This window comes from Pavona decussata, unplaced genomic scaffold (genome assembly GCF_977016875.1).
Source record: "Pavona decussata unplaced genomic scaffold, jaPavDecu1.1 SCAFFOLD_47, whole genome shotgun sequence".
Classification (NCBI taxonomy): Eukaryota; Metazoa; Cnidaria; class Anthozoa; order Scleractinia; family Agariciidae; genus Pavona; species Pavona decussata.
The window spans coordinates 1,324,295-1,351,307 of NW_028145469.1; the positions used below are offsets into that span (position 1 = coordinate 1,324,295).

General features: G+C 37.9%; 2 protein-coding genes across 5 annotated transcripts in view; one reads left to right on the top strand and one right to left on the bottom strand.

Moving 5' to 3' along the window:
• LOC146482190 (E3 ubiquitin-protein ligase E3D-like) lies at positions 1-19,112 on the top strand. Of its 3 annotated transcripts, none has more exons than XM_085107465.1 (9): positions 1-237; positions 2,636-2,846; positions 3,241-3,436; positions 4,246-4,403; positions 5,072-5,192; positions 6,959-7,067; positions 8,395-8,458; positions 9,922-10,066; positions 11,019-11,414. In XM_085107465.1, exons 1-9 carry the CDS (start codon positions 15-17, stop codon positions 11,067-11,069), a joined length of 1,278 nt encoding a protein of 425 aa, XP_084963591.1. In that variant the 5' UTR covers positions 1-14; the 3' UTR covers positions 11,070-11,414. The 3 variants fall into 3 exon arrangements, with proteins under 3 accessions (XP_084963591.1, XP_084963590.1, XP_084963593.1); XM_085107464.1 differs by lacking the exon at positions 11,019-11,414 and adding an exon at positions 19,041-19,112 and having other exon boundaries at positions 3-237; positions 9,922-10,090; XM_085107467.1 differs by lacking the exons at positions 9,922-10,066; positions 11,019-11,414 and adding an exon at positions 9,251-9,907 and having other exon boundaries at positions 3-237.
• The window catches only part of LOC146482191 (cannabinoid receptor 1-like), an 18,059-nt gene continuing 2,937 nt past the window's right edge, over positions 11,892-27,013 (bottom strand). The window contains exons 3-5 of one of the 2 annotated variants that reach the window (XM_085107468.1): positions 15,757-15,854; positions 14,686-15,149; positions 11,892-12,543 (exon numbers count right to left, since the gene is read on the bottom strand). In XM_085107468.1, the coding sequence (XP_084963594.1) occupies positions 12,083-12,543; positions 14,686-15,133 (909 nt within the window). In that variant the 5' untranslated portion in view covers positions 15,134-15,149; positions 15,757-15,854 and the 3' untranslated portion in view covers positions 11,892-12,082. Of the gene's footprint in view, positions 12,544-14,685; positions 15,476-15,756; positions 15,855-27,013 lie in introns of those variants that run through there. The other variant, XM_085107469.1, reaches the window with a different exon arrangement.

A 27,013-nucleotide genomic window follows, 5' to 3' on the forward strand; every position in this document is an offset into this window, starting at 1 on the left:
GAGTGGTTGTCAAAATGGCGGACGAATCGAGCGCTGTGCCGATTTGGTGCGATGTTGGGAAGAATTTGAATGCAGTGTCTTTGGTGGTTAGTCTAGGACATTTTTCGAAGAGAGCGACTACTAATGGAGGTAGATCAAAGCAAATTGTGAGAATTTATGCTCAAAAATTAACGTGTGATAACCACGAGGACATCGATCGCAACCAAGGAGATTCGAAGAACACTGTACATTATCCAGGTAAAAGTTCTGCCGTGTCTGTATTTCATGAAATGGTAAACGCGAGTATGGTAGTAAACTTCCCAAACACCTGTTAAGGGAAAGATTTCTGCACCTGCCCATACAAAGTTAATTCTTCATACATTTTGCGACTCAAACTCTATTCATACCCGCCGGTTTTGGAAGATCTAGATCTAGAGGGTTTGTAGTATGGTTGTGGTGCATGTATAATTAATGTAGAGGGTGTGCGGGAATCTTTCCTCCATCAGGAAACAACACAGGATCAGAGTCTTGAGTGAAAGAGTAAGGTAACAGCCACAGACATGCGCACTAAGGCGACAAATATAAAAGGCTCTAGACCTCACTGTACACTACCACAATGAATATAAATAGTGACCTTATATTAAAAAGTTAGCAGCCAAGTGAGCAGTTTGTTTCTTCCTTATTAGGCCTCGTAGCATGGGATACATGTAACTAACAGTTAGGCTAAAGGTTCCCACATAATAAACAATACACTTGCTTGTTACATTGATTAATGTTTTTGTTAGTTTAGGGACTTGTGTCCCTTACCTCTGTCTCCTTGGTGTTCATATCTGCTCAGCAGCTGTTAGCTTATGCCGCATATTAGAAGTATGCCATTTTTGTAATACAACAGAAGAGGCTACAACCAGTGTCAAAATTTGCTGATACACCCTTCTCTCTTACCCCCAGCTCAATGCTGAGTAGTACTGAGGGCATGTGTCTTCATAAATTTTGAAAACAATTTTCAACAACATTGACTGGTGGGAATGAAGGGAGACATGTTTATGGCAATTATGGTGGTTCAACAAAATGTCACTGGTTGTAGCTTGTAAGTGAGTCAAGTCTATAGTTGTAAACCACTGACATACAGCAACACAACTACACCTCTAAGTTTGTTGTGTCTTCTTTTCTTATTATTAACATGTATCAATGCTAAGCTAAAGGGAAGAGGCAGTCATCAAGCATTCATCTGTTGTAAAGTTGTTATCAAGACAACTTGATCTTGGTCCTGGGGCCAAAACTGCGGATTAAACCTGAGTAAACCTCTCTATGGCTTTTCTCTATCCCTTCCTAATTTGGCGCTGTATCAGACTATTTATTTATTGGGATGGAATGAAATGTTGTCTTTGCCAGTTACGTAGTTGTAAATGATTATACAAGTTCATTGCAATTTGATGAAGATTGCAATTATTATGTCATGGACAAAATTGGCTAGAAGTCATAAATACTTAGTATAAATATTAGAAATTTTGTTAACTTAAAATTTAGCATTGTTTAATCCCAGTCGCAAAGAGATAGACTTTGTAATTTTTGTTATTTACCCGGTGTTAACACATTGGTATTCATTTTTGGTGCAAAAATGTGTTCATTAAACATCGTCATTAAATTATGACTTATATGTGCACAATAATTCCTCAGTGATGAGAGTAATGACTAATTAACTGCTGCTTTTAAGATGTTGTGAAATTTATCTCAGTCGTACATGTATCTGCATCAAACAGCACTGGTTGTTTGTATACAGTCTAACTTAACAGGGTCAGGGTAAAAACATTAGAGTGCTCCACATCCATTGTTTTTCCCTCTACTTCCAGCATAATAATTTGAGTTTATGAACTTTTCACTGCTCACTTTCTATTGCAGAGTTAAGCAATGCTGAGTTAAGTAGAGATAGTAAGATTACATCACACATGATACAATGCTAGTAGATTTGTCATCATCATCATCATCATCATCATCATCATCATCGCTGTTCCCCGGTACAGAGTTCAGCTGCATGCTCCCTCCTTCCTGGTTCTTCTACATCCTGCTAATAATGCTTCCTTGAGTGCCCAAATTTATAGCCCTCTCTCCTAAGCTCCCTTATCACCATCCTTCTCTCATGTCTCCTGTGGTGTACATCATTTCCTCTTTCCTTCTGCATGTTACCCAGGAGATTTGTAGTAAAACTCAGTTTTAATGGGTGCACAATTTGTAATTTCTCAAAAGCTCTGCTAACTTACTGGGCCCGAAAACTGCCATTTTCTGTGGTCAAATTTCATAAGAAGAAAATCAATCCTCATTCATTAGTTTTGAAAGGTAAAGTCGAGATATTAACAATTTTAAGGAACACCATTTGCAGGTTCACACTGAATTTTCCACCAATCTGCATTTTAATTAAAGACCCAGTGGACGTGAACTGGCTGGCTTCAACTCCTTTGAGGAAGGGAAAATGCATGCAGGCAAGGTGGAGTTGGTTGGCATGTTTTTTTTAACCATAGATGGTGGAAAAGTTAACAAAAGCAAATTCTTGTCCTCTGTGGATTCAAATGGAAAAGTCATAATACAATTATTAATATTGTAAATGTTTGTACATCTGCATCTTAAAATTAACTGTTTTTTACTACTTATTATGTCACAGAAGCTTTCAGTGTTATCCCAAGGTCTTGCAGTGGCCTATCTGCTGGCAAAGGAAGCAGTATTCAAATGAGGCTTCAGTTTGAGTATGACGTGAGAGACCACCAAAAGGATGTGACCAAGAAACATTTAAAGAAAGAGTTGAATCAGTTAAGGAATGGCCACCACATTATATGCTGTCGGATGTGTGGCTCAGCTGTCCAAACACCAGAGAGGTATGCTTATCTTGATTTTAGGTACTTCTAAAACAAGAGGTGAGTGTTTTATGAATGGTGGGTTAAATATTATGAATCAAACTGAACTGTTATGTTGCATGTTAACTTGTGTATTGCAAAAATGCAGTGAGTTCATAGAAATGACTAACTGTTGCTATTCACAATCTGTGAGATACTTAAACAAGTTTTCCACAAAGACACAGATACAATAGTGAGTTTCAACTTGATCACACAAATGGGAAAATACACATGTATACATGTACATGTAAAATGACATCAAGTTCTAACCCTAGTCGGTAGAAACGCTGTTGATGTGATTTAAGAAGTTTTCTCTGATGTTTAATTTTTTTGAAGATAACAGCAATGCAAACAAATTGCATTCTTTTTCTTCAAGGCAATTTAAAAGAGTTCTGGAATTACCATCAGAAAACTGGCTTGAACTTGCTCAAGACTGGTGTTGCCATGGAAGCAGTCATCTTACATCTGTTGCAGGGGCTCTGGAACCTGGGGAAAATGACTGCTTTGTAGGAGAACACTACATCAAGGTGCATCCAGCAACTGTAGCAACAGACAATTTGCAGATTTTACCTGTAAGTTAGAACCGTAAACTTAAGGAAAACATTTGTAAATTCAAACTTCTTTAGACCTGCTACTGTATATATACATGTATGTACATATATATGGGCGTGCGCTATATACCAAGTTACTACTTAGGTAAAGAAATGCAATGGAATGACAATAATGTTGACTTGGTTGGTATACATGTATATGAGACCAGTGAGGACAGTATGCATGTTTATTTTAAGGACAGTGCCTACTTTTGTTACTGCGCATATGTTCTGCGCATGTCGAGATACTTGGGTCTCCTATGGGTGGTGCCCACTAATACTGGGATATTTTTGCGTGGTTTAAAACTATGCGGAGAGAGCAGAACTTAGCAAGTACTCTTGGTATCCAAAATGAAAATTGGGGGTAACCATGCATTTTTCAGAGATAATAAAGCTTCAATTTGGAAAAAAACGCCATACATTCCTTTATATTTTACAGCTTTTTAAATTTTTTTCTTGCTTAATTATCTCTAAAAAATGCATGGTTACCCCCAATTTTCTTTTTGGATTCCAATAGCCCTTGCTAAGATCTCTTTTCCCCGCATAGGCATAAACCGCGCAAAAATACTTATGTATTAGTAAACACCATCCTTAATTGGTGCATAAAGGGTCAACTCTACTATTTGACACTTTCACTATTTACACTATTATCCCCTTTTGGTGCCAATGTTTTTGTTGATACATTTCACTTTAATTACTCAATGTTCACCGACAATATGTCTAATAATAAATAAATGAAATTTTAAAAACATTGTAATGCACTCACCTGTAACATGGTCCTCTCTTTGCAGGGAGAGGAACTGCACTTGCTGAAATGTTGTAGATGCAATGCCATTCTAGGAAATGTTATGATAGAGAATGCAAGTTCCAATTTGTTAGAATTTATCAACGTGACCAGCATACACTTCTACAAACACAAGATTAGCTTAAGACATAGTAACTTGTTCCGGTATGTATATGTCAGTTTCACCTTTTTGGGTTCTTTGCCTCCTTATGATTAAGTATAAATAAACATCTTCCCTTGAATCATCAATCAATCATTTTCAATCATTTATTATTAGGTTAACAAGAAGTTGAATTACAGTGAAGTTCCCACCCGAAAGTAGCGAAGGTAATCGAGTAGGGTGGGAGCAAAAAGATAAATGCACCAAGACTTTCAAAAGCAGAAAAAGGAAAAGAAAATTACCATGCAATATAATATAGGAAAAGAAAATTATACGATACAATATAATAAAAAAAACCTCTTTTAAAGTGCCATGAGTTCTGTGATTTACATGAATCCAAGCACATGTGCCCGTAGTTCAAAAGTACATATGACTGAAAAGAAGTTGGGCGTTGTGTCAGGTATATTACTAATTGCAATCAGGAGGTCTTTACAAATTCATACTCAGCTGTCTGATTGATGCTGAAAAGGGTAAGCGTGAAATTTGAAATAAAGTGCTTGGGGCGCTCGTTGTGGCTACACGTGCACTTGAGAATTGTTCTTACTATAAATGCGTTTTCATTTGTTGCACGTATCTATTGAGACCCTATATCCACCATCCTTGTCATTACATAAGTTACAGTTGATTGAATACTTGAATGACCAGTCATTGCAATGTATTTTTTCTGTTCTAGGTCCTATTGCACTGAAACCTATATTTCGAGCTGTTTAATTTCCAAGTCACAAGGTGCAGTGAACTTCAGGTTTCTTGTTCAAGAACCAATGGAAAACGGACAGAGAAGAACACATGCCTGTGTAAGTGCTCGTTTAGTTCCATGTTGGTGATCGTATTTCATAATTATATCATCTACAATCAGTTGTCCAAGGTTTTCGCGTTTGCTACACTCCCTCACTGGTTAAAAACAATCGCGGTACTTTTCCAACAAATTTAGAAGTGTAAAACTGTAAATGGTTTGAACCGAGGAGTCGTGTCATGTCATCTAATGTCATAATTTACAATGCACGTACTTACGAAATTTAGAAGTAAAACCGTTTCTACTCCTCACCAACGCAGCACTAAAGTGTCTTTAGAAACTGACCCCCTTATCCCTGTGAATCGAGAATATTTGACCAAAGATTTCACTAATCAAACCTGGGGCCTCAAGGTATGATAGAAGTCGAACAATCATTTTTGAACTTTTCCATGTACATGCATTTGTTTGGAAATTTTCCCGCGGATTTCACAGAGGAATGTTTGGAGACTAAAGACGCAATTACTAACTTTCCATCAAACCTACACTTCTCAAATTGGCCCGACAAAATCTTTCGTCATTTTCCTTAAGTTGCCTTGTGTGAGTTTGAACATCTCAGAAATTAATTTGCCATCGGTGTCCCATGCAAACAAGTTTGCCCCTTTCCAAAATGGCGGCCAAGAGATTCGTGTGGTAGGGCTTATATCAGCTGTCTACTTACTTACCCCAGTCTTAACAGCAACTTAATGCGCAACTTTCCCCACCCCACTCCCCTTATGAAGCTTTCCGATGATCATCACCTCATCTTGGCCAATTCTTGGCACAACGCCCTCAGCGCACAAAACAACAAACGGCTCTTGTTCACAGGTGTGATGAGGAATTTGATCCGTTACAATGGACAATTACTTGATACGGGAGTTGTGATTTTATCAATAATTAAGATTGATTGTCCGCTTTTTCGAAGCCTTTGGTTTTCACTAGAGGACAGTCATGCAAAGGGAGCTATCCTGCTCCAGGCTCTAAGAAGAAGCGAAAGCGAGGCTATGAGTAGCTTGCGAGCAGGCTCCTAAGTGGGCTATATGAGCGAATACAAAAATCGAGGTCGCTCCGCTCGCCCGGGTCGCCGATTTTTCTTTTCGCCCTATACCTTACTTGGGAGCCTGTTCACAGGCTTTGCTATGACCCTGGACTGGTTAAAGGGAGACTGGCCGTTTATACTGACTAAAACCTAAAACGAAAATATTTAAAGCACTTCTTAGTAACATACGAACTCTGTTCAAGATTCACCAACGATTCCACTTTTTACTTGTAATTTGATGATTCCTAAATGAGTGAAACGTTCAAATAAATATGAAATATTTTCTGCGCCTCTCAATAATATGAGAACTCTGAAGTTCAAGGCTCAACCAGCGGTTTCATTTTTCACTGTCGTCGATCATAGTCTCAGGAAGCGAAATAATTAGTTTGGTTCAATTAGCTCAATTGGTCCCGTTTATGCGCTGTGATTGATGGACTTTGTCCGTTTGTTTCTGCTCCGTTTCTGTTTCTTGTTCGTGGTCTGAATGTTGTCAACGTAATTATGGTTGGGAGCGGTAAAAAAGCAATTGCTAGTTTACTGAGTTTGAGGTTCAGAGTTGGTGCCTAAATCTACGGGAATGGAAAAATGATTTGAAGGAAACCAATTGAGAACACTACCGGCAGGTGGCACTGTTTTGAGTTGTCCTTTTTTACTCGTTAGAATTGTGGTTGTCATTTTCACGTTATAATTTACAGGTGTTGTTGTCGTACATTGTAGTTATCATTCTAAAATAATTTGGTTTTTTTTTACAGCTTTGGCTTTTTAATGCAGACGCTGCCGCGATAACAAATGTCGAACCTAAAAAATGGCACTCTTTATCAGGAACAGATAAAACTGGGCATTATTTTGTTAGAAACGAAGGTACTGCTTGTGCAAGTTGATCTACATGTAATGCTAATATGTCGAATCAATGTTCCTAATTAGTTTCTTTGGTTGGCATTAATACTGCAAAACAGTCGATGCAGGGGCGGATCCAGCTCAGTGAAACTCAAGGCGCTGGTCTGCTGGAGGCTGGCAAAAAAATGCAGTTGGAATTAACAAATTCTGTATTATTATTAAACACCAGGGAATTGGCATCTTACGGTTGAGACTTTCTGACATGGTTTTCTTAGGTTTTTTTTTAAAATTTCTTAACAATTCTGACTAGTTTCTGGAAACTAGTTACACTAGTCTGTATCCAACCCTGGGATGCGTACCATAACACCGTGTACTAACTCTCTCTTTCTTATTACACGTACATATAAGTGAAGGTTATTGACCTGTAGCGAGGGGGATATGATACATTCCACTCGTGTCGTGCCCAAAGGCTGTAATAGCATGACAGGCAGTAAGAGCCCTTATAGTAAGGGCGATTATGTCCGTTTGTTTTGCCATATTTTTGACAGACATGTAGTTGTACCCAGGACTTGTTAAAGGGGCCAATCTCGTATAGTGTTTACACAAGGGATTGTTCTCAGGGATCTCTAACAAGACTGTGTTTCATGGACCAGTTCTTTGAATGTGCAGGGAAAGTAGTTTTGTTGCACGGACAGTACGATTTGTTCTGTGATTGGTTATGATTTCTATTTGGTCACAGGAACTTTTAGTCCTATTTCCTAACGCTCAGTAGGAATTTCATGGGTTCACTTGGCACTTAAACACACTACGGAGTGCATTTTCTGATTCATCACGTAAGCACAAGTTGAAGAGACAAGTCCACCACTCATTTCAGTTCAAAATAGGTTCAATTCATTGGACAAGTCGTAGCGACCAAATTTTGGTCGTTAGGTTTACTGGCGAAAATGAGGAGTTACATTCGTCGTAATAGCCTCTTAGTGTCCACGGGAAAATTTCCGGGAGATTTTAAAATGTCAAATATTATCGTGTACTTTCTAACGTCTTCAAATTCATAAAACGATCAAAAAGTGTTCGTTTTAGAGTTACAGTGTCAGAAATTGATTGATAGGCAGCGATGTTAGTAGTGACAAGAACCCGAGAGAAGATACATGTAATCGTCTGCTTTAATATGTGTATATTTGTTGTGTACTTGTTGTTTACAGGACTCTATTTAAATTCTCTTACGATAAATAGCCCGCCCCTGTAAAAATATTGTTACAATGCAATGCAATGCAATGCAATGCAATACAATACAACACAACACAATGCAAGACAATTCAGTTGATAAATTTCACTTTATATTAATTTGCAGGCAAATACCTGCGTGTATTGAAGATTCTGTACAAGATAAAGACGCTCTTTGGTGGCAATAATTGGTATGGACCCAGTTACTCTGTATAACTACATGTAATGAGTAACTTTTGTTGTTTAGCAACGTTTATATCAGAAGGGAAACCTGGCATCGTGGAGATAATTTCTGACATTTGCTTATTGCTCACAGGCTCAGGGACCAGAGGCCAAATGCGGGAAAAGTTTTCACTTCAGTTCTTTCAAAAAATATATATTAACAAACATCACTGCAGGAACGATTTTATCAATAGCTTTATTTTGAATCAGTGGTTACACAGTATGGTTTCAAACTCAGGTTTAAAACTTGTAACCACTTCAATTTATCATTGATGAGTGCTTTCCGGCTTCTTCGAGGTTCACAAATAAAGTCGTTTCGTTCTCGAGAATTCCGTCAAAAAAAATGTCTGCGCATGTGTCTGTCTTTATGCTTATATAGCTAGTGTTCTTATTTACTTATCTTTATGGTTACGCTTATGTCCTAGTGAAAACGAAACTTTTAGCTATAAAGTTGTCAACGTTATTCCTTTTCCTACCTTTGCTTAGATGCTGGTGTATTAAAATTGCTGCTGGAATGTCTCGACCAGACTGAAATTCCTAACTACTCTAAAATTTACTCAGTTGTCTGTAAAAGTAAAAAAAAAATAATAAATAAATAAATAAATAAATACAAAACAACAACAACAACAACAACAATAATAATAATAATAATAATAATAATAATAATAATAATAATAATAATAATAATAATAACAACTCAACAACAACGATCGGCATTGAAGTTGATATTGCACTTAAAACTTTAATTTTGTTAACTATAGGTCAAAGATACACTGCAAATCACTGATACTGGACATGGTGTGCAGTAGTTTATGAAAAAGGTCTAGATTTTGACGGAAACATTGAAGTTCTTACTTTCACAAAACTTGATTAGCTGGGTTATGACACAAACATTGCGAGTTCATATTCGACTAGGCCTGAATCAAGACAGATAATTTCCGTCAGCGTTTTTTTGCTTTTTATTTTACCAGACTTCTCTACTTGTAGGATGTGAGCTGTTATGATTCACCGTTTAATTTTTGCTCGCTTTCATTGGACAAAACACATCGCATGATACAAATTGGAAGACTAAGCAAAACACGGTATACCCTGTCGGAGTTGATATTTGATTTTCAGGCTTAACTTTTTAAGTTACCAAAAGTGTTCAACTGATTGGGGAGATTTGAAAATAATGGCTTTTCTGACTTGGTGCTATATCTGAGGATAATACTCTTAGTTACTGGTATTGCCTTGAAAAAATTTCACATTGTCCTCGAAGCGTTTCTTCCTGGCCAACTACTTATCCTTTTGGACAATCATTCTGAAAATCTAAGGCCTTGCCCTCTTGTAAATGGCCCATTAATTGGTAACCAACCAAAACCCATTCTTCCTTCCTCGTATTCAAGTATGGTCTATACAATAACTAAAGATAATATTACCTTTTTTTCCTCAGGGATCACGAGGTAACCACTTGGCAAGAAAATCCCTCTGTTCAGCTTCTCACGTTAACAAAGGAGACTTGTTTACACCTAATTCTTCTCCTGTTAGAGAGCACGAACACAATTTCGCCTTCCTTTAGAGACGTGAACGGATTTAGGGTAAGTTTAATCAGAGAAGTGTTTGTTTGCCCCATCACTAAAAATCCTTTCCATTTGACACGGAAAGTTTCCATAACTTTGGACCAAACGTTTTGGCGAAAAAGAAAGTGCCCCAGATTATCCAGTTGAAAATAACACAATAGCGCTCCAAGAATTCATGCAGGGTATCAGATGACCTAATTTTTCTTCTCACAGTGAGCACAAACATAATGGCCCCTACCTTAAGTTACTTGAGAGGATTTAAAAATATACCTCCTTCAATTACAAGTCATAATTGAAATAAAATGCATTTGGAGTGGTAAAGGCTCTGCCTTCTGCATTTTTGCACAGTTAATGACTTTTTGCAAATTTAAGCTCTGAAATATGCGTGGATTACCCCAACTCTTTTTGGATTTCAATAGTCCTTACTAAGATCTTCTTTTCCCGCATAGTTATAAATGCGCAAAAATCCCTTTGAATCAGTATGCACTGCCCTTCTCGGACCAGCCCGAGATGCGCAGAAGCTATGGAGAGTAGCAAAAGGAACTTCATCCTTAACTGGGACTGTTATCAAGACTAACTCAACATGAAGATGAAATAAAAAATTCTTGAGAATGCGAATGGGGAGACATCAAGTAATAATTAACAGAAGATGGATGAAGCTCATCCGAAACATGTTTTTCAAACCTAAAACCGTGTGTTCTTATTTCAAGATTAATCATTAAGTGCAAACAAGAGAGTAGTATAGTAATACCCAAGGAACTGATCTCGTCCGTCAAAGTGGCCTAATTGAACCGTACAGTATGTGTTAACAGTGGATACTGAAGTCAATCCTTACACATTCCGTGAATTGGATTTTATTGAGGTACAGGATTGTAAATTTTCGATGATCCATATATGTACGGAAAACAAAAGACTTGTTGTATTCCTTAGATGGCTTCCAAAAGCTCATTTTTCTTGTTTCTTTTTTTAGGTTGGTTATTTGAGGCTAATCGACACCTACCGCGAGACTAACACTTGTTAAAAGTCCGAATGTTTGCGTCTTTCAAGTCATGGTAATATCAAACGTACTACAATGGTCAGAACATGTAACGAAAATATAAATACGAAATAAATATTCTTTGTTTAGCGACTAAAAATTCTTTGGCCTTCGTGAGTTCTGGGTCGAGTTGGAATTTTGAAATGACTGGTTGTTTAGGAGGGCGAAAAACCTGATTACCCAAAGAAAACCTGTCGGATCAAGGACAAAAACTAGTAACAAACCACGGTACATTTCTGAATTATTACAACAACTGTATGTACCATCTCTGTCCCTTCGTTCTTCATCCAAGTTTTTACTCGCGGTTCCATCGTACTTACTAGGGGCGTCTAACAGTCCAATTCGGTGGATATCTGTTTGGAAGGCTTTAATCACCTCAGAATCGAATTTAGTTGTTAAGAAAATGTCAAGTTTCTTCAGCAGAATGCCTGGTCAAAATGTCATGACACTGGAAAACTAATTCCTTTCGTTTACGGAGGGGTAAATATGTGGTTAAAATGCGAAAAAAAATTAGCTGGCTTTTTTTTATTAAAGCCAACAACAGCTCGTAAATTCGGGATATAAGATTCCATTCCCTAACACGTTTAGCAACTTCAATTTTCAGTTGAACCATCAGAAAAGATCAAAATAAATTAGCCTACGCAACTTATGCCAAAAAACGATCTGGAGACACAAGTGACCACATATTTTAAGTCGTGGCATCGTAGAGGTAATTCCTAACAATTGCTTATTGCTTGCAGGTACCCGAGGTTAAATGTGGGAAAAGTTTTCACTTCAGTTCTTTTAAAAAATTATATATATAAAAAAACATCACTCGGGAACGGTTTTCTCAATAGCTTTATTTTGAACCAGTGGTTACACAGTATGGTTTCAAACACTGCTTTAACAGTTATAACCATTTAAATTAATCATTGATGAGTGCTTTCCGGTTTCCTGGCAATTGACGGGTAAAGTCATTTTCTTCTTGAGAACTTAAAAGTGTCCACATGCCAGCATTTTCACAGGTGAAATACAGATTTCAATGCACTTCTAAGCTCAGAGTCCCGTGACAAATAAAGAACTGGATTGATACAGGAGTTTAGTAACGTTAATGTTGTCGACCACAAGTAGAGGGCATAGTATAGGTTGAGCTTCCTTAATGGTTCGCTGAAGACAATAGCTGCCACTTTTGGGATCACACAGAGAACAAGAACAAGAGTGACGATGAACATGTCCTTAGCAACTCTCCTCTCACGCCTCAGTATGATAGACAGCTGCTGTGAAGAAACTGCGTCTCCTAACTGCCTGTTGTGTCGACGAATGGCTACGAACATAGCAATGTGATTCACGATTAGGGTGATCACCAACATAACAGCCAGTAATACGAGAAAATAGAATCCGGGATAGGGCAGAACAAATAAAGACAGTGGTGTTAGTGCGAACCAAGCCAGCGATGTGAAAACAGCAACTTTTATTACACCTGTAGATATGGAAAGAAAGAACGCCCTCAACTTCAAATTTATCAAGTTATGTGTAGGAAATTACCTTGTAACCACTCGGCCCACATTGTCTCCTGGCGAGGAGGCGACGTTTGTGTAACGAAGCCTTCTACTCTCGATACTCTTGGGGCTTAGTGACATTTCGTGTTTTGCAGAATATCATCAATTCATCGTGGGAGACCTATAGATACGCTTTTTTTATTGCGTTCGACGAAGGAAGAACACAAGCCTAATCTTGTGTGGTGTTGTTAAGCTTGTAGCACTTTTTGGATGACGTGTGTCTCTGAAGCCTAGTTTTCATATGTTTTCTATATTTCAGACGATCAGGGATTTCACTGTTTCCCGACCGTCCCGGACTTTTCCGACTAATGAAAACTGGAAATCGTAGACATCCCCGATCGTCTGGGATGGTCGCAGACAAATCGGGAAAATCAGGAGTGTTTCTATTTTTGAGACGCTTCCCAGATTTCTGCAATGGTCTGCGATCATTCCCGACATATGAAAACTCAAATTTGTACTGTCGGGGATGTCTGCGACAGTTTTAGCTCGTTACCAATCCTCTAAATTGCTTCGCTTTAGTTCCTTACTTTCCCCTGACAAATAAAAATGGCCTCTGTCAACGATGAATACCTCAAATCTGGGAGAGGCGTCTGGCGATTTCCCGATATCTCGGCAAAGTGTGGGACGGTCAGGAAACATTGAAATTCCCGATCGTCTGGGATTTTCCCGACATATGAAAACTAGGATTAGAGTGCCCCTAACCCTTCAATTTGTTTTCTTTTGGTAGATTTCCATGTCTGTGAAGAACTTATTTTCGAAAAACCTCTTTTAGAAATATTGAATCCTTTTTTTTTACAAGCGCTAAAAGTTACTAAAATTTTTAAATTTTTGCGCGCTTTAAGCCCCGCTGGACAAATTTTTGTCTCGTGGGCTCATTAGGAACGAGCCAATGAGAAGCGTACGATATTTGACACTTTCTTAGCTGTGACGTAAGAAAAGGACACCATTCTAAAGCACGAAGCATTGAAAGTATGGATCCTTGAAAGTATATTGCGATCGAAGATTATTGGTATGAAATATGTCCTCTTCCGAAGAGTTTTCCGACACAAGTGGCGAAGAGTATCTTTCAGACCATTCAGAATGCCTTGACTTTGAAGAAATAGAGACGGAGGAACGAGTAAACCAAGAACTTCTATCGGAAAGTTCGACTGCCGACAAAGGAATCTTATACATGCTGATTCCTTTCTCTACATTTCGAGAGTTGCTGCATCCAAAAACCACATTAAAATTTTTATCTCTACGAATTCACGAGGTTTTTTTATAGGCTTTTATGGCGATACATGACACGCGTTTGTTTAACTGAGATCAAGTTTAAAGCTTTCAATAGCGAGATTTTTGCGTAGTATATAAAAAATACTTTTTCAGTGTCTAATAACTAGTAGTAACAAGTAGAAAAAAAGTAGTATACCGTCTTGTAAGTAGGTAATTCAATGACTAACCACGTTCCGAGGATATAATGCAAATGTTACGCAACCAAAATTTTTTCCTCTGTCAGACAAGTCATGGACTCGCGTTCGCCTCTAATCTCGTAGCTTCAGGGTGAAAGAACAAAGTAATCCCTCATGTTCCAGATTTTTTTCACCGTCAAAAGTAACCTTTCAGTTTGTGTCAATTGGAGATCATGTGACGAGACAGGCCATGTGACAACGTGCGTGGATGGAGCCGGCAAAAAAAAAAAAACAGTTTCAAATAAAGTTTAAATAAGAGGGCTATAACGCTGGTACATTCACAACGCTGCACGTGACCGTGTGTTATGGTAGGTACTACTGAACCCTATACACCTCAGCCCCCCTAGACGCAGACAAGGAATGTTGATGTAGTCATAACGCTTCTTTCGGGAATTGCGGGAATTAGGGGAAGCCTTCCACCACGGGTTCGATTCCTGAAGATGACGCCTTATGTAGGGTGAGTTTGTTGTTAGTTCTCGTCCGTGCCTTGGGGTTTTTTCCATTGTAAATTTCCTTTTCTTTTTATTAATTTATTTATCTATTCATTTACTTAATATTTATTTATCTACCATTACACCTCCTCGCTTAAAAGCTGAGATAGAAAAAATTATTTACCCCATTTCGTCACGTTTGCACGATAAGCAAAAGGCTTGGACAAAGCGTAACAACGGTCACAGCTGATGACTGCCATGATTGCAAATGACCAACCACTCACAAGACTACTGTACAGTGTAAAGGCACTGCTGAGCTCCAGTTGGTGAGAACACGACTTGTAGATTCGTTGGATAACTAACCGCCATGCCACGAAAATCGGTTGAAGTGTTATCCCAGTTAAGCAATCAGCAGTGGCCAGAGTGCAAAGCAGGATATTGGAAGGTTTTTGAAGGGACGGTGTTTTAATGACCGTTACTATGATGGCCAGGTTACTGAGAAACGCGAAGACCCCCGTTGGCACATTGAAAACAGCAACAACATATTCATGAATCGAGGTGCCTGAGTCGTTACTTGGAATGGGGACCCACTCCCCAAGGCCGCAAATAGTGTTGTTTTGAGTCGTGCCCATTGATAGCGTCAGCTTCCTGATATGAAAGAGACAACTGTAAGTTTACTAGAATTGAAAATGTACGGACACGCGTGAGGATACTTGCTACCCGGGTGTATAAATAGGTAACCAGGAAACCCTTCAGATTTTAACTTGTCCGCTTTCTCTTCTTATAATCAAATTTGTTGATACTAAAGACACAAAAGATCCTAAACGATACGCGTTGCTCTGCGAAACATTTAGCCTGGTTTTCACTAGGACACAAGTATAAACAAAAGCATAAACACCGCTAAAGCAAGTGAGAACACCTTTGACGTAAGCATAATCATAAGCACAAAAATGGCGAACACGTTCGTTCTGCTTGTGCTTGCACCCCATGTCGCAGTTTTCATTAAGGAGAACGGAGCTACATAGGCACCAGCGCAAGGCAGCCAACCGTTTCTTCCTCCAACTTGCTTCACTACGAGGAGAGCTGGTATCAAGAATTCCGTAAAAAGAAAGTTTTCTGCGCAAGCGTCTGTCTTTATACTTAAGTAGCTAGTGTTCTTATTTGCTTATCTTTACGTTTATGCTTATGTCCTAGTGAAAACCAACCTTTTAGATTAAAAGTTGTCTCTAATAGTGAACGTTATTCGTTTTCCTACCTCTCAAGACCTCTGCTTAGGTGCTGGTGTATTAAAATTGCCGCTGGAATGCGTCGACTGAACTGAAATTCCTGACTGCTCTAAAATTTACTCAGTTTCTGTAAGAGTAATAATAATAATAATAATAATAATAATAATAATAATAATAATAATAATAATAATAATAATAATAATAAAAATGAAAAAATAATGACTCAACAACAACGATCGGCATTGACGTTGATAGTGCACTTAAAACTTTAATTTTGTGTAACTATAGGTCGAAGATACACTGTGCAAATCACTGATACTGGACATGGTGTGCACTAGTTTATGAAAAAGGTCTTGATTTCGACGGAAACATTGAAGTTCGTACCTTCACAAAGGAAACTTGATTACCTGGCTTATGACACAAACATTGCGAGTTCATATTCGACTAGGCTTGAACCAAGACAGAATCAGTTGCGTCAAAAAGAAGCGGTTTTTTTTGCGCTATTTGTTTTACCAAACTTCTCTACTTGTAGGATGTGAGCTGTTATGATACACTGTTGAATTTTTGCTCGCTTTCATTGGACAAATCACATCGCATGATACAAATTGGAAGACCAAGCGTAACACGATATATCCTGTCAGAGTTGATATTTGATTTGATAGCGGCGCTCGGCGCGCGCGGAGCCCTATAACTAGGAGATTTTGGTCAACCCATCAGTGCGAGAAATTATGGCTTGGTTATGACGTCACTTCCGTCCGACCGCACGTACACTCCTCCATGTAAGCTAATGTGAAATGAGACACTCAAACCCTGTGCTGCAGCCCGGGGCTCAGTTGTTCAATGCCTCCGATTAAGCTAATCCTGGATTAACGTGAACTTTGATTCGAGTTTAATTACTAATCGGTAAAGATTCTTCCAAAAGATTTTTACCTCTCAGTCAGTAAACAGCGGCCGAATCGTGAAGAGAAATCATTTTACTCTGATCCGACTCGAGGAAACGTTGGATTTTTCCTCTTTAAGTGAAAGTTAACGTTGTAAAACGAACGAAAAAATTAGCAAAGGAATAAAAGGACTGGTTATTCTGCAAAGAGGCGAGTATATTCATGTGATTTTGTCGACAAAACTTTGCTGTTTTGCAAGATATTGTTTTTCTTGCTGTGTTGACTCTGAAACTTGTTTAACTTTAGAGCAGTCTTTTGAGCTCACTTTTCAGTCTATGTTCGTTATTTCCCTTGGAGTTTTGAATTCTAATCTCGTCCCATTTTGCTTCCTTTAAGAAAATTTGATTCTTAGGTAAAATAGTCAGTCAAACAAACGTCTCGCAACGCTGTATCGTTGGCATAAAATACTGACAAGTTTTTCACGCATATATTTCTAATTTTAGCATTTATTTCTGACACTCTTGACAGAGAACAAACAAAAATACTTAAAACAGTGGGATATAACGGCAAAGATTAAGATGTGTGAGTATTTTTCACTGAAAGTCTTTTTCAAAGAACGTTAAAAGCGAATTTGGAATTAAAGTGTGATTAAAATTTCCATCAAAACAAAGCGTACGTAAAACATTCATTCGCTTTTCAGTTTTTGAATTTTTGAAAGATCGTTGTTTAGTTTATTTTATTACTCAAGGATATATATGAAGTCTGATTTTTGGTTAGTTTAGCCATTTTCTCTGAGGTTTACGTACGGCCTTCTTGATAAACAAAATTTACTAAACAGTGACAGTGCTACGTAGCGCGCGTTGACTGTTCACAAATCGGTTCGCCTCGAGCATCTTAAAAACTAAAAAGAGTAATAAAGCAGAAAAAATAAAAATCATTTGGAGTTCATTTAATTTCGCTTTTACAACACAGAGGGCAAAATGTTCTTAAAACTATCAAGGAACTTCATAAAACAGTCAGTAAAACACTCACCGTAGGCGCAAGAAAACCAACAAATTATTTGATTTTTTCGTAGCGTACAAAACAAACAAAACCGACGAGAACAGTTCCCATTAGACACATGTAATTAAGAGAGAATACAAGTTTAATTCAGGAGCAAACTAACAACGATAAAACCAAATGTTACGCATAAATTAATTATTCACCTGCGCTGTGAAGCTTTCTACCGCTTGGAAATCAGACGAACATAGGTCGATAAAAATAGCAAACGGTGGATCCAAAGAAAGAACTTACGGAGTAATTTCTTCCATTGAATTTGACCTGCTCCTTCCTCCCATCAAAAGGACACTGTCATGCTCGGCTATCTTTCGTTGTAAGAAGAAGTAGCGAGGTGAAAGCACTTGGTCGCCATTACCTATTTCAGTTTCTCAACCAAACAAAATAAAATCAATCCGATTTTTTTTGACACAAATAATCTTGTGCTGTTTCTTTTAAGAGACACCAAAAATTAACCCTTAGGAATTTCCTTTCTAGCTGCAGTACTTGATTTCCACGTATTTTTGGTACAAAGAGTCGAACCCCAAAGAACCTCAAAGAACTCGTTGTTTTTGGACACAAAACTGAAGAAACCAACGAAATGTAAAACTGACGTGCTCAGCCAAGCAGGAGCGAATATTTTCGCCGCTCGACCAATCAGGAGTTAGTAATTTTGTTACGAAAACAAGCCCTCGGTTACAACAATTCAGCATTCAGTAATTTTGTACTCTGTATTACATTGTTGTTGTTGATGACCAGCTGGCTGCATATGCATTGAAAAATATATATAACTGCAGAATGGATGAGGACCTCGTAAGGTTATTACGTTCATATAATAAGCAGACTTCTATAAATGTTCTTAAAAATAGGAATTGTGGAGCTCCGCTTTTTAAAAGGCTTTGCTAAATATATATTAAGGTAACCTTCCAGGTCTAACTTTTTAATTTACCAACAGTGTTAAACTGATTGAGGAGTTTTAAAAATAATGGCTCTTCTGACTTGGTGCCATATCTGAGGATAATACTCTTAGTTACTGGTATTGCCTTGGAAATTTCCCATTGTATTTCGAAGCGTTTTTCCTGGCCAACTACTTATCCTTTTGGACAATCATTCTGAAAATCTAAGGCATTGCCCTCCTGTAAATGGCCCATGAATCGGTAACCAACGAAAGTCCGTACTTCCTCATATCCAAGTGTGGTCTATAAAGTAACTAGAGATATCCTTGTTCCTCAGGGATCACGAGGTAACTGCTTGGCAAGAAAATCCCTCTGTTCAGCTTCTCAAGTTAACAAAGGAGACTTGTCTACGCCTAATTCTTCTTCTGATAGAGAGCACGAACACAATTGCGCCTTCCTTGAGAGACGTTAACGAAATTAAGGTACATTTAATCAGAGAAGTGTATGTTTATCACTAAAATCAAAATGGAATTGAAATTCTGAGAAGACTTACTCAAGAGAAAGAAAAAAAAGTCGTTTACAAAATGTGAACGTATGCGCAGTAGCAAATGAACACCATCCTAAATTGTCAAGGTTAACCTAAGATAAGAAAAATTAAGAGTAACATTATTCGACGTTTCCATGAATCCATCATCATAAGAATGGAAAAACGAAGATGCCATTCCTGTGTGCTTGATTTTATGCAAAATACAAAACAACGTATGACATTTTTTTTTGGCAAATTTAAGCTCTGAAATATGCGTGACCTACCCCAACTCTTTTTGGATTTCAATAGTCTTTACAAAGATCTTCCTTTGCCACGAGAATGGACTGTCCTCCTCGGACTACCCCGAGATGCGCAGAACGCATGCGCGGTACGTAGCAAAGTAACAACATCCTTAATTGTAAAGGTTAACCTAAGATAAGAAAAATTAAGAGTAACGTTATTCTACGTTTCGATGTATCCATCATCATTATCAAGAATGGAAAAACGAAGGTGGCATTCTTGTGTGACGTTTCGATGTATTCCATAGATGGCTTTCAATTTTTCATTTCATTTTAATTTAACACTTGTTAGAAGCCCCAATGTTTGCGTCCTTCAAGTCATGGTAATATCAAAGTGGCCTTTAGAATGGACTACAATGGTCAGAACATGGAACGAAAATACAAATAAATAAATAAATAAATAAATAAATAAATAAATAAATAAATAAATAAATAAATAAATAAATAAATAAATAAATATTCTTTGTTTAGCGACTAATAAATGCGTGGCCTTCGTGAGTTCTGGACCGAATTAGAATTTTGAAATGACCGGTCTTTAAGGAGAGCGAAAAACCTGATTACCCGGAGAAAACCTGTTTGATCAAGGACAAGAACCAACAAAAAACCACAGTACATTTCTGAATTATTACAACAACTGTATGTACCATCTCTGTCCCTTCGTTCTTCATCCAAGTTTTTACTCGCGGTTTCATCGTACTTACCAGGGGCGTCTAACAGTTCATTTCGGTGGATGTCTGTTTGGAAGCCCTTAATCACCTCAGAATTTCCAATTTAGTTGTTACGAAAATCTCAAGTTTCTTCGGCAAAAATGTCTGCTCAAATTTCATAACGGTGGGAAACTAATTCCTCTCTTTTTTAAGATTGGCAAATGTGTCGTTTAAATGCGAACAAAGGTAAGAAGAGATAAGATAAGATAAGATAATCTTTATTTATCCACGGTACAAAATTCGTCAGCTTTAAAAATGCCTAATACCAATATAATAAAAAATATTTAAAAAAAAGCTGCTTTCCACGAATGCCGTGCCTTACAGTTCTTTGAGTAATCGTTTAAATTGTCCAAGGGACTCTGCTTCCCTTAAGTTACAAGGAAGACTGTTCTAGAGAATGGCGCCACTATAGCTGAAGGTGTTTTTGTAATAGTTTGTGCGCGGTAATGGAACATTGAGTTTATTTTCAGAGTCCCTTAGATTATATGAGACTTCTCGCCTTTCAAATTTAGAACTAAGATAGTTTGGAGCTAACCCGTGCAGAGACCTGTAAACCATCCTAGCTCTTTAAAATTGTTGCTGGCAAGCTAGGTTTTTCCACCCTAGAAGTTTGATCATAGCTTGAGTAGGTCAAAACACGGGCTGCTCTGTTTTGTAGCTTTTGAACCTTATTCCGTAAGGTTATCCCACAGTTTCCCCAAACAATGTTGCAATAATCAAAGTGTGGCTGTATTAAAGCTTGATATATTAGTTGTAAGGTCGCCGGAGGGACAAGGTGCTTTTTTTGTTTTATGGCCCCAATACCAGAAGCGACTTTCTTTGTTACTTTCTCATATGGCCACTCCAATCAAGTCTGTCATCGATGTTAACTCCAAGTGATTTTGCAGTAGTGACCTGGCTAACTTGAAAATCATTAATTGCAAATGTCGGGGACTCTGTGAGAGTACTTAGCCTCTGCCTAGATCCGATAAGCATAAACTCGGTTTTAGTCATATTTAGAGTAAGTTTATTTGCTCTCAGCCAATTGCGAACATTTTCTAAATCTTGATTTAGATGCAACTGAATATTGTCTGCATTATCACCTGCGTATGTAAGGTGGGTGTCATCAGCGTACATCCTCGGCTCACAATTTGAAAGACAGTTTGGAAGATCGTTGACGTATAACAGAAATAGTAATGGACCTAAAATCGTCCCCTGGGGAACACCACAACTTCAAGTTATTAAGTTAATAAACAGCTTTGAGAGAGCGATCCGTTGATGGAGCACACTTGAGTACGATTCTCTAAATATGACTTAAACCATTGGTGCGCGTTACCATATATGCCGTAATTGCTTAATTTTGATAAAAGGATCTCATGGTCAACTGTGTCGAAGGCCTTTCTGAGATCTAAGAAAACAACGGCGTTGATTTTACCGGGGTCAATATCGTACGCCCAAGTGTCCGTGGCTTCAAGGAGAGCCGTAACAGTTGAGTGAATAGCGCGAAAGCCTGATTGATATTTACAGATTATATTGTGCTCTTCTAGGTAGGTATATAATTGATCATAGATCAGCTGGCGTTTTCGTAAAGCTAACTCGGGATATAAGATTCCATTCCTTACCACGTTGAGCAACTTAAATTTTCAGTTGAAGCATCCGAACAGATCAAAATAAATGAGCCTACCGCAAATATGCCACAAAGCGATCTCGGAACACAGAAGACCACATATTTTTAGTCTTTTACTTAAATATTCTCGTTGTGCTCCCCTGCCTTACTCTTAAAGGGTCTTCATATTACTGGAACAACCTACTCAGTATGGACAAAGAATAATAAATATTCTTTGCTTTTGAAAATCAAGCTTATTACGTTTTTTAAAATTTCTTCCAACAGATCTCTTAAAACTTATAAAATTAAAACATAAGCTACAGAGGAGTGAGACGTTAATAAAATCGCCAATTTACAACACTGCAAGTCAAGACAGACTAAGAGATATCTGATATTTCCTCAAGGTGGCGAAGATTTTATTCCTGTTTTATTGGCGAATTGTACGTGAAAATGGACATGCTTACTAGAAATTAACGCACCTAATATTAAAGAGAGACTTGGTAATAGTTGTAAAATATCAATGAAAATTGGCCCAAAAATGAAAAAAAAAAAAAAAAAAAAAAAAAAAAAAAAAAAGGCAAAAATAACAGAAATAGGCCGTAGGAACAAGGAACAAGGAAAACTCATACCTTACCAATTCTTAAGTTGTCACCGTGGCCTAATAGCTACCACCGCAGTGAAAATCTCTGTAAAGCCTTGATCGTAATGTGGGACGTTCTGTGTGTAATTAATTTTTCGGCTATTTAATTAAAAGGCCTCATCCAGACGCCGCACCATTCATATGCTGACCAAATGGATGTCGATTGATGAATTAAGTCCGGCAGAAGCGTGGCGTCTGAATCATTTCGTTACTTTTTCTTCTTTTCTACAAGGTTTGGCGAATTACTGTAGGTGCGGCAGAAAGTACGCCGTCTGAATCAGTCGCTTTAAGACTAAACGAAATTGTTATTTTTCTTATTACTTCTTATGAAAAAATCGTCGGCATAAAATAAATAAATGGTATTTATGGACGTTTTAAGTTTTTTTGTGATTATCCGATTTATATTATATTTCAGAACGTATTTACCTTTTAATTTATATTCAGTGTTCCTGATGACTCGACAGCTGCCTTATTTATTCCCACCATGCGGAGAACACGTAAATGGATGCTTGCATTCTTGAAAACTTTCTCTAACGCTATCCGTACAATTCTTATAATACTCCCTGGACCCGTTTTTTTGGCCATAAATCAAAGACGATTCCGGCAAGGAGATCCTTTCTTTCGCTCTCAAGAAACCCACGATTGATTCTCTATTTAACGTGTTTAATTAATCTTAAAGATGACAATGTTTGAAATACCGATTATTAATCCCTCGAATCGTGGTTAATTGGATTTTTTTTCAGAAAATTTTGCATGTAAATTAGAACGTGCAAATTTACAAACGAAGCAACAACTAAAGAAAATTAGACTGCCGAGATGATTTTTCGTATTTTATAGAATATACACGAAATCCAAGTTTTGATAATGTTTTCGAAAAAAAATTAAATGAAAAAAGGGTTTGGAAATGGAAAATTGCGCATGTTTGAAATCAGGTCGCACGAATTACTTGTTCTTCATTATAGTGTTGTGACAACAGCTTGAGGATTATAATTATCATAATTACCATAATTAATTCATTCTCGATGTCTTTTGGAAGCGTAAAACCAACAATTTTTGGTGTGGGAGGATTTCAGCATGGAGAATCCTTTATTCGCCTTCAGTCTTAAAGTCTTAAACCAGGCGACTTTCTTGTGCTTTCACACGTAAAGGCTCGTTTACACGTGCGGTTTTTATGACAATTTTATTAGTTCCACTTTTGTTGCTCTCAAATTGCTGTTTCAATTTGCCCGTGTAAACTAGAGGTGATTTAAGCGCGATGTTTTACCACGACATCGTTTGGGTTACGAATATGTTTGAAACTTGATGCAAGCTTGCACGATTTCTGAGAAATTGTCCAGCAATATAGCGCTGAAATCGCACTGAAGCTGCAGCTGGTTTCAACGTTCGATTTGAGGACGCAGCGTTACGCGAGAAAAACACGGTCAGGGTGTGACAAAAGTCGCACGTGTAAACGGACCTTAATATCTGTTGTCTTCGGAAAGGAATAATTGAACCTTTTTCTTTGCTAATGTTAGTTAGTAGCTACTTAGGCCCCGTTCAGACTAGGTGCCCGTTCCCGGTTCTCGGGCACGGGCACTAGTCTGAACAAAGCTTTTTGTCGGTGCCCGAGCGAGAATCTGGGCACCGTGCCCGGGCACGGGCACTACCTCCAAAGGTAGTACTTGGGCACCGTTCCTGGGCACGGGCACTGGTGTGAACAGGATTTTGTCAGTTCCCACGTTTTTTCCTCATGCCTCCTTACGATACAGTAAAAATTATGGCGGGCGCTAAATTGTAGAAGGAGAACACGATTGCTCCTTGGGCACCAAGGAGTCTGAACAACGTCCTTTTTAGTGCTTGGGCACAGAGCTCTGGCGCGGGCACCTAGTCTGAACAGGGCCTTAGTTGATTGATCTGTTTTGCAGAGTTAAATGGAGAGTTCAATTTACATCATAACAATGCGTTTTAGGTGGCCATCTATTGAGCTCATGTTTCCATGGTAGACACGTTGTAGATTACAAATCTTCCTAGTGATAATGTCAAATGTCTCTGAGAGCGAGTTTCAACTGAATCCTTCCTTAAAGGGTCAATGTTCCGAAATGAATAACTTTACCTTTATATATCACCGCTTATCTTGCTTGCCTTGAATTCTCTTAGTTGCTTCACTGAAATTTTCGTGTGAAGTTTACTTGCATATGACAAAATCTTTTTTTTCTATTTTGTAGTTTTATGCATACAATAACCGATTCTAAACTTAAATCTTGCATTAACTTTTCCAAACGCCGCCATTCCCGTTCGAAACAGTGCTACATTGACTCCAAAAGTGTCGCTGCCGCGTGCGGCCAAAACATCACGTGTTAAGGATTTGTGACGTCACTTTACTTGATAACAAAACAGTTGTTCTTTTGGAGGTGGAGCACCTAATAAGTACTGATTAATTTCTTACAATAATACGGCACCAGCAGTTTGAGACAAAAGCGTCAAAGTAATTGTAGTTAAAACAATTCAAGGGCTACTAGTCTGCTATTCAAAGTTTCGGTGTTTTTGCTGTAGCTTCAAACAGCACTCGTGGTTTTTAGGGATTCCGTCTAAGTGTGAAATATAACTCAATTGGAAGGCCAACAGATAAAATCAATTGAAAATCAGGACAGGTAATTCCGTGGTCTTTGTTAAATTCGGCGAGATGCTTCAACGCGCGACAAGCGCGTCAGTAGTTTTTCGTGTAAATAAGACACGATATTATAAATTTCGTCGGACAGTTGATTAATTATTTTGATCAGATAGTACCTTTCGACATCTGACTGCAGTTGTAGTCAGTTTCGTATGTTGTGATCTGTTTAAAATTCTAATGCAGCTTTTAAGATTCATTAGTGGTTAGCAAATTCCCGAAATTAATGTAGGAGTTGAAGTTTTTGAAAACATATCCTGATCAGTTGCCGAGAAGAGACAATAAATGGCCAACTTCAAATCAATATTGACAAGAACAAATGACAAGAACCAAAGATCTCTGGGAACATGTATTTACAAAATTAACATTTAATAGCTCTTCTCGCAATGAGACGCCGCCCCTGTTTGTTTACCCCGACTTTTGTCTCTGCTCGTCCTCTATCTCAACAAATACAGTAAAATCTGTAATTCCACAGCGACAAACCGATAAGTGGTGCCGGGATCACTTATAGACCTGGATAAGCAAATCATTCCAAATACAAAATACTGACGGCAGACTGATCCCAACGGCGGAGGTAACGAGCTTGATAGAATAAACAACAAGGGCTAGAATAACGGTATATTGCAAACCAAAATATCTGGCAAAAAAAAAAATTTCAAACAAGTATATTTCAGTTATTCTAGGCTTTGTTGTTTATTCAACGAAGCTCGTCATCTCCGCCGTTGGGATCAGTCTGCTGTCAGTATTTTCCATCTCAGATTGGTATTCGAACATTAAGAGTAAGAGCATTCAGCTTTCGGTATGAATTAATCGTTAGGATTGGTTGTTGTTTTTCCGCTCGTAAAAGCTAACAGTTGAAAAAAAGGTTTTTGCTTAAACGCTAACAGAATTAGTTGCACAATCCCTTGGGCACTGTGCACAGCTGACGAACGTCGAAAATCAACATGGTTCGCAACGGTATGTGTAGTCATTTATGGTTTGTTACAACCCACGACGACTTACTTTTCACCTCTGCTTGTCCTTGTTCGCTTGAGCTATCGAAAGATTCGAAAACATCTCAGATATAAGCGAATAATGCTGCTCAATGCGAACATTTTGAAACGTTTTTGTAACCAAAACACAACATTCCCGGGAACAATGTCAAGTAAAGTGACGTCATTATGTGGTGATTTAAGACCCTGTCCCGTGACATTTTTTTTAAAGGAAAAAGCGGGTATTTTTCTCCTAAAAAACTGGTATTCAAAACATTAAGACAAGTTTTATTCTTAAAATCGGTTTGCACACGCATCAAACTCCTAAAAACTGAGAAAATTTCTTTTGTGTCAAATACACTTTAGTGAAAAATTCAATTCACAAGAAAACGATCCATTAAGGACTCCTTCATAGCCCGATAATTCCCATGTTTCCATGGCTGAAACCTTTCCCTTATTTTTGAAACTTAAACTGCTAAAAAAAAAAAGCTCGCTTGTCCTTCATAGACGGCGGGCTTTTATGTATTTCATTCCTTGAACGCTGGAATCCATAAAGGACTAGCTTCAGTTCAATGAAACAGGATCACCTTTTCGTTCACCCTATTTAAAAATGTTTTAGAGTGACGGAAAGTCTGCATAATTTAGTGTAAACCCCTTTTAAACGTCTTGCATTAATATTATTCCATAAGTTAGTATTGTATGTTTGTGAAACACCGTTTGCTTATCCTGGTTGCATTTATCCGTACTTTTGTATGTTAACCGCTATTCAGCTGTGGAAGAGAATAAGAAGAGAATGAGGAGAGAACTAAGCTTTTTTATCATTCAGAAGTTCACACCTCAAGCGGGAAACTTGGTAATTTATGTCATTACCCTTAAATTATCTTATAAGACATATTCAACAATTGCATGTTGAGCTCGTACGGTCTCCTACTAATAACAAATTTTACCCTAGATAAATTGCCCCGTCATTTCGTCTCAGTCTGAAGCCATTAAGAAAGTCAAGATGTTTTTACAAATTTTTACCTTTGCTAGGAGACAATAGACCTCGTTTCCGATTGATTAGGGCGTTGGACTCTTTACCCAAAGGTCCCGAATAAAA

Coding starts and splice junctions, on each gene's coding strand:
- LOC146482190 (XM_085107464.1), top strand. CDS start 15: ATGGCGGACGAATCGAGCGCTGTGCCGATTTGGTGCGATGTTGGGAAG. Junction 7,068..8,394: donor TTATTTTGTTAGAAACGAAG/GTACTGCTTGTG, acceptor ATTAATTTGCAG/GCAAATACCTGCGTGTATTG. Junction 10,091..19,040: donor GTTTAATCAGAGAAGTGTTT/GTTTGCCCCATC, acceptor TAATCAGAGAAG/TGTATGTTTATCACTAAAAT.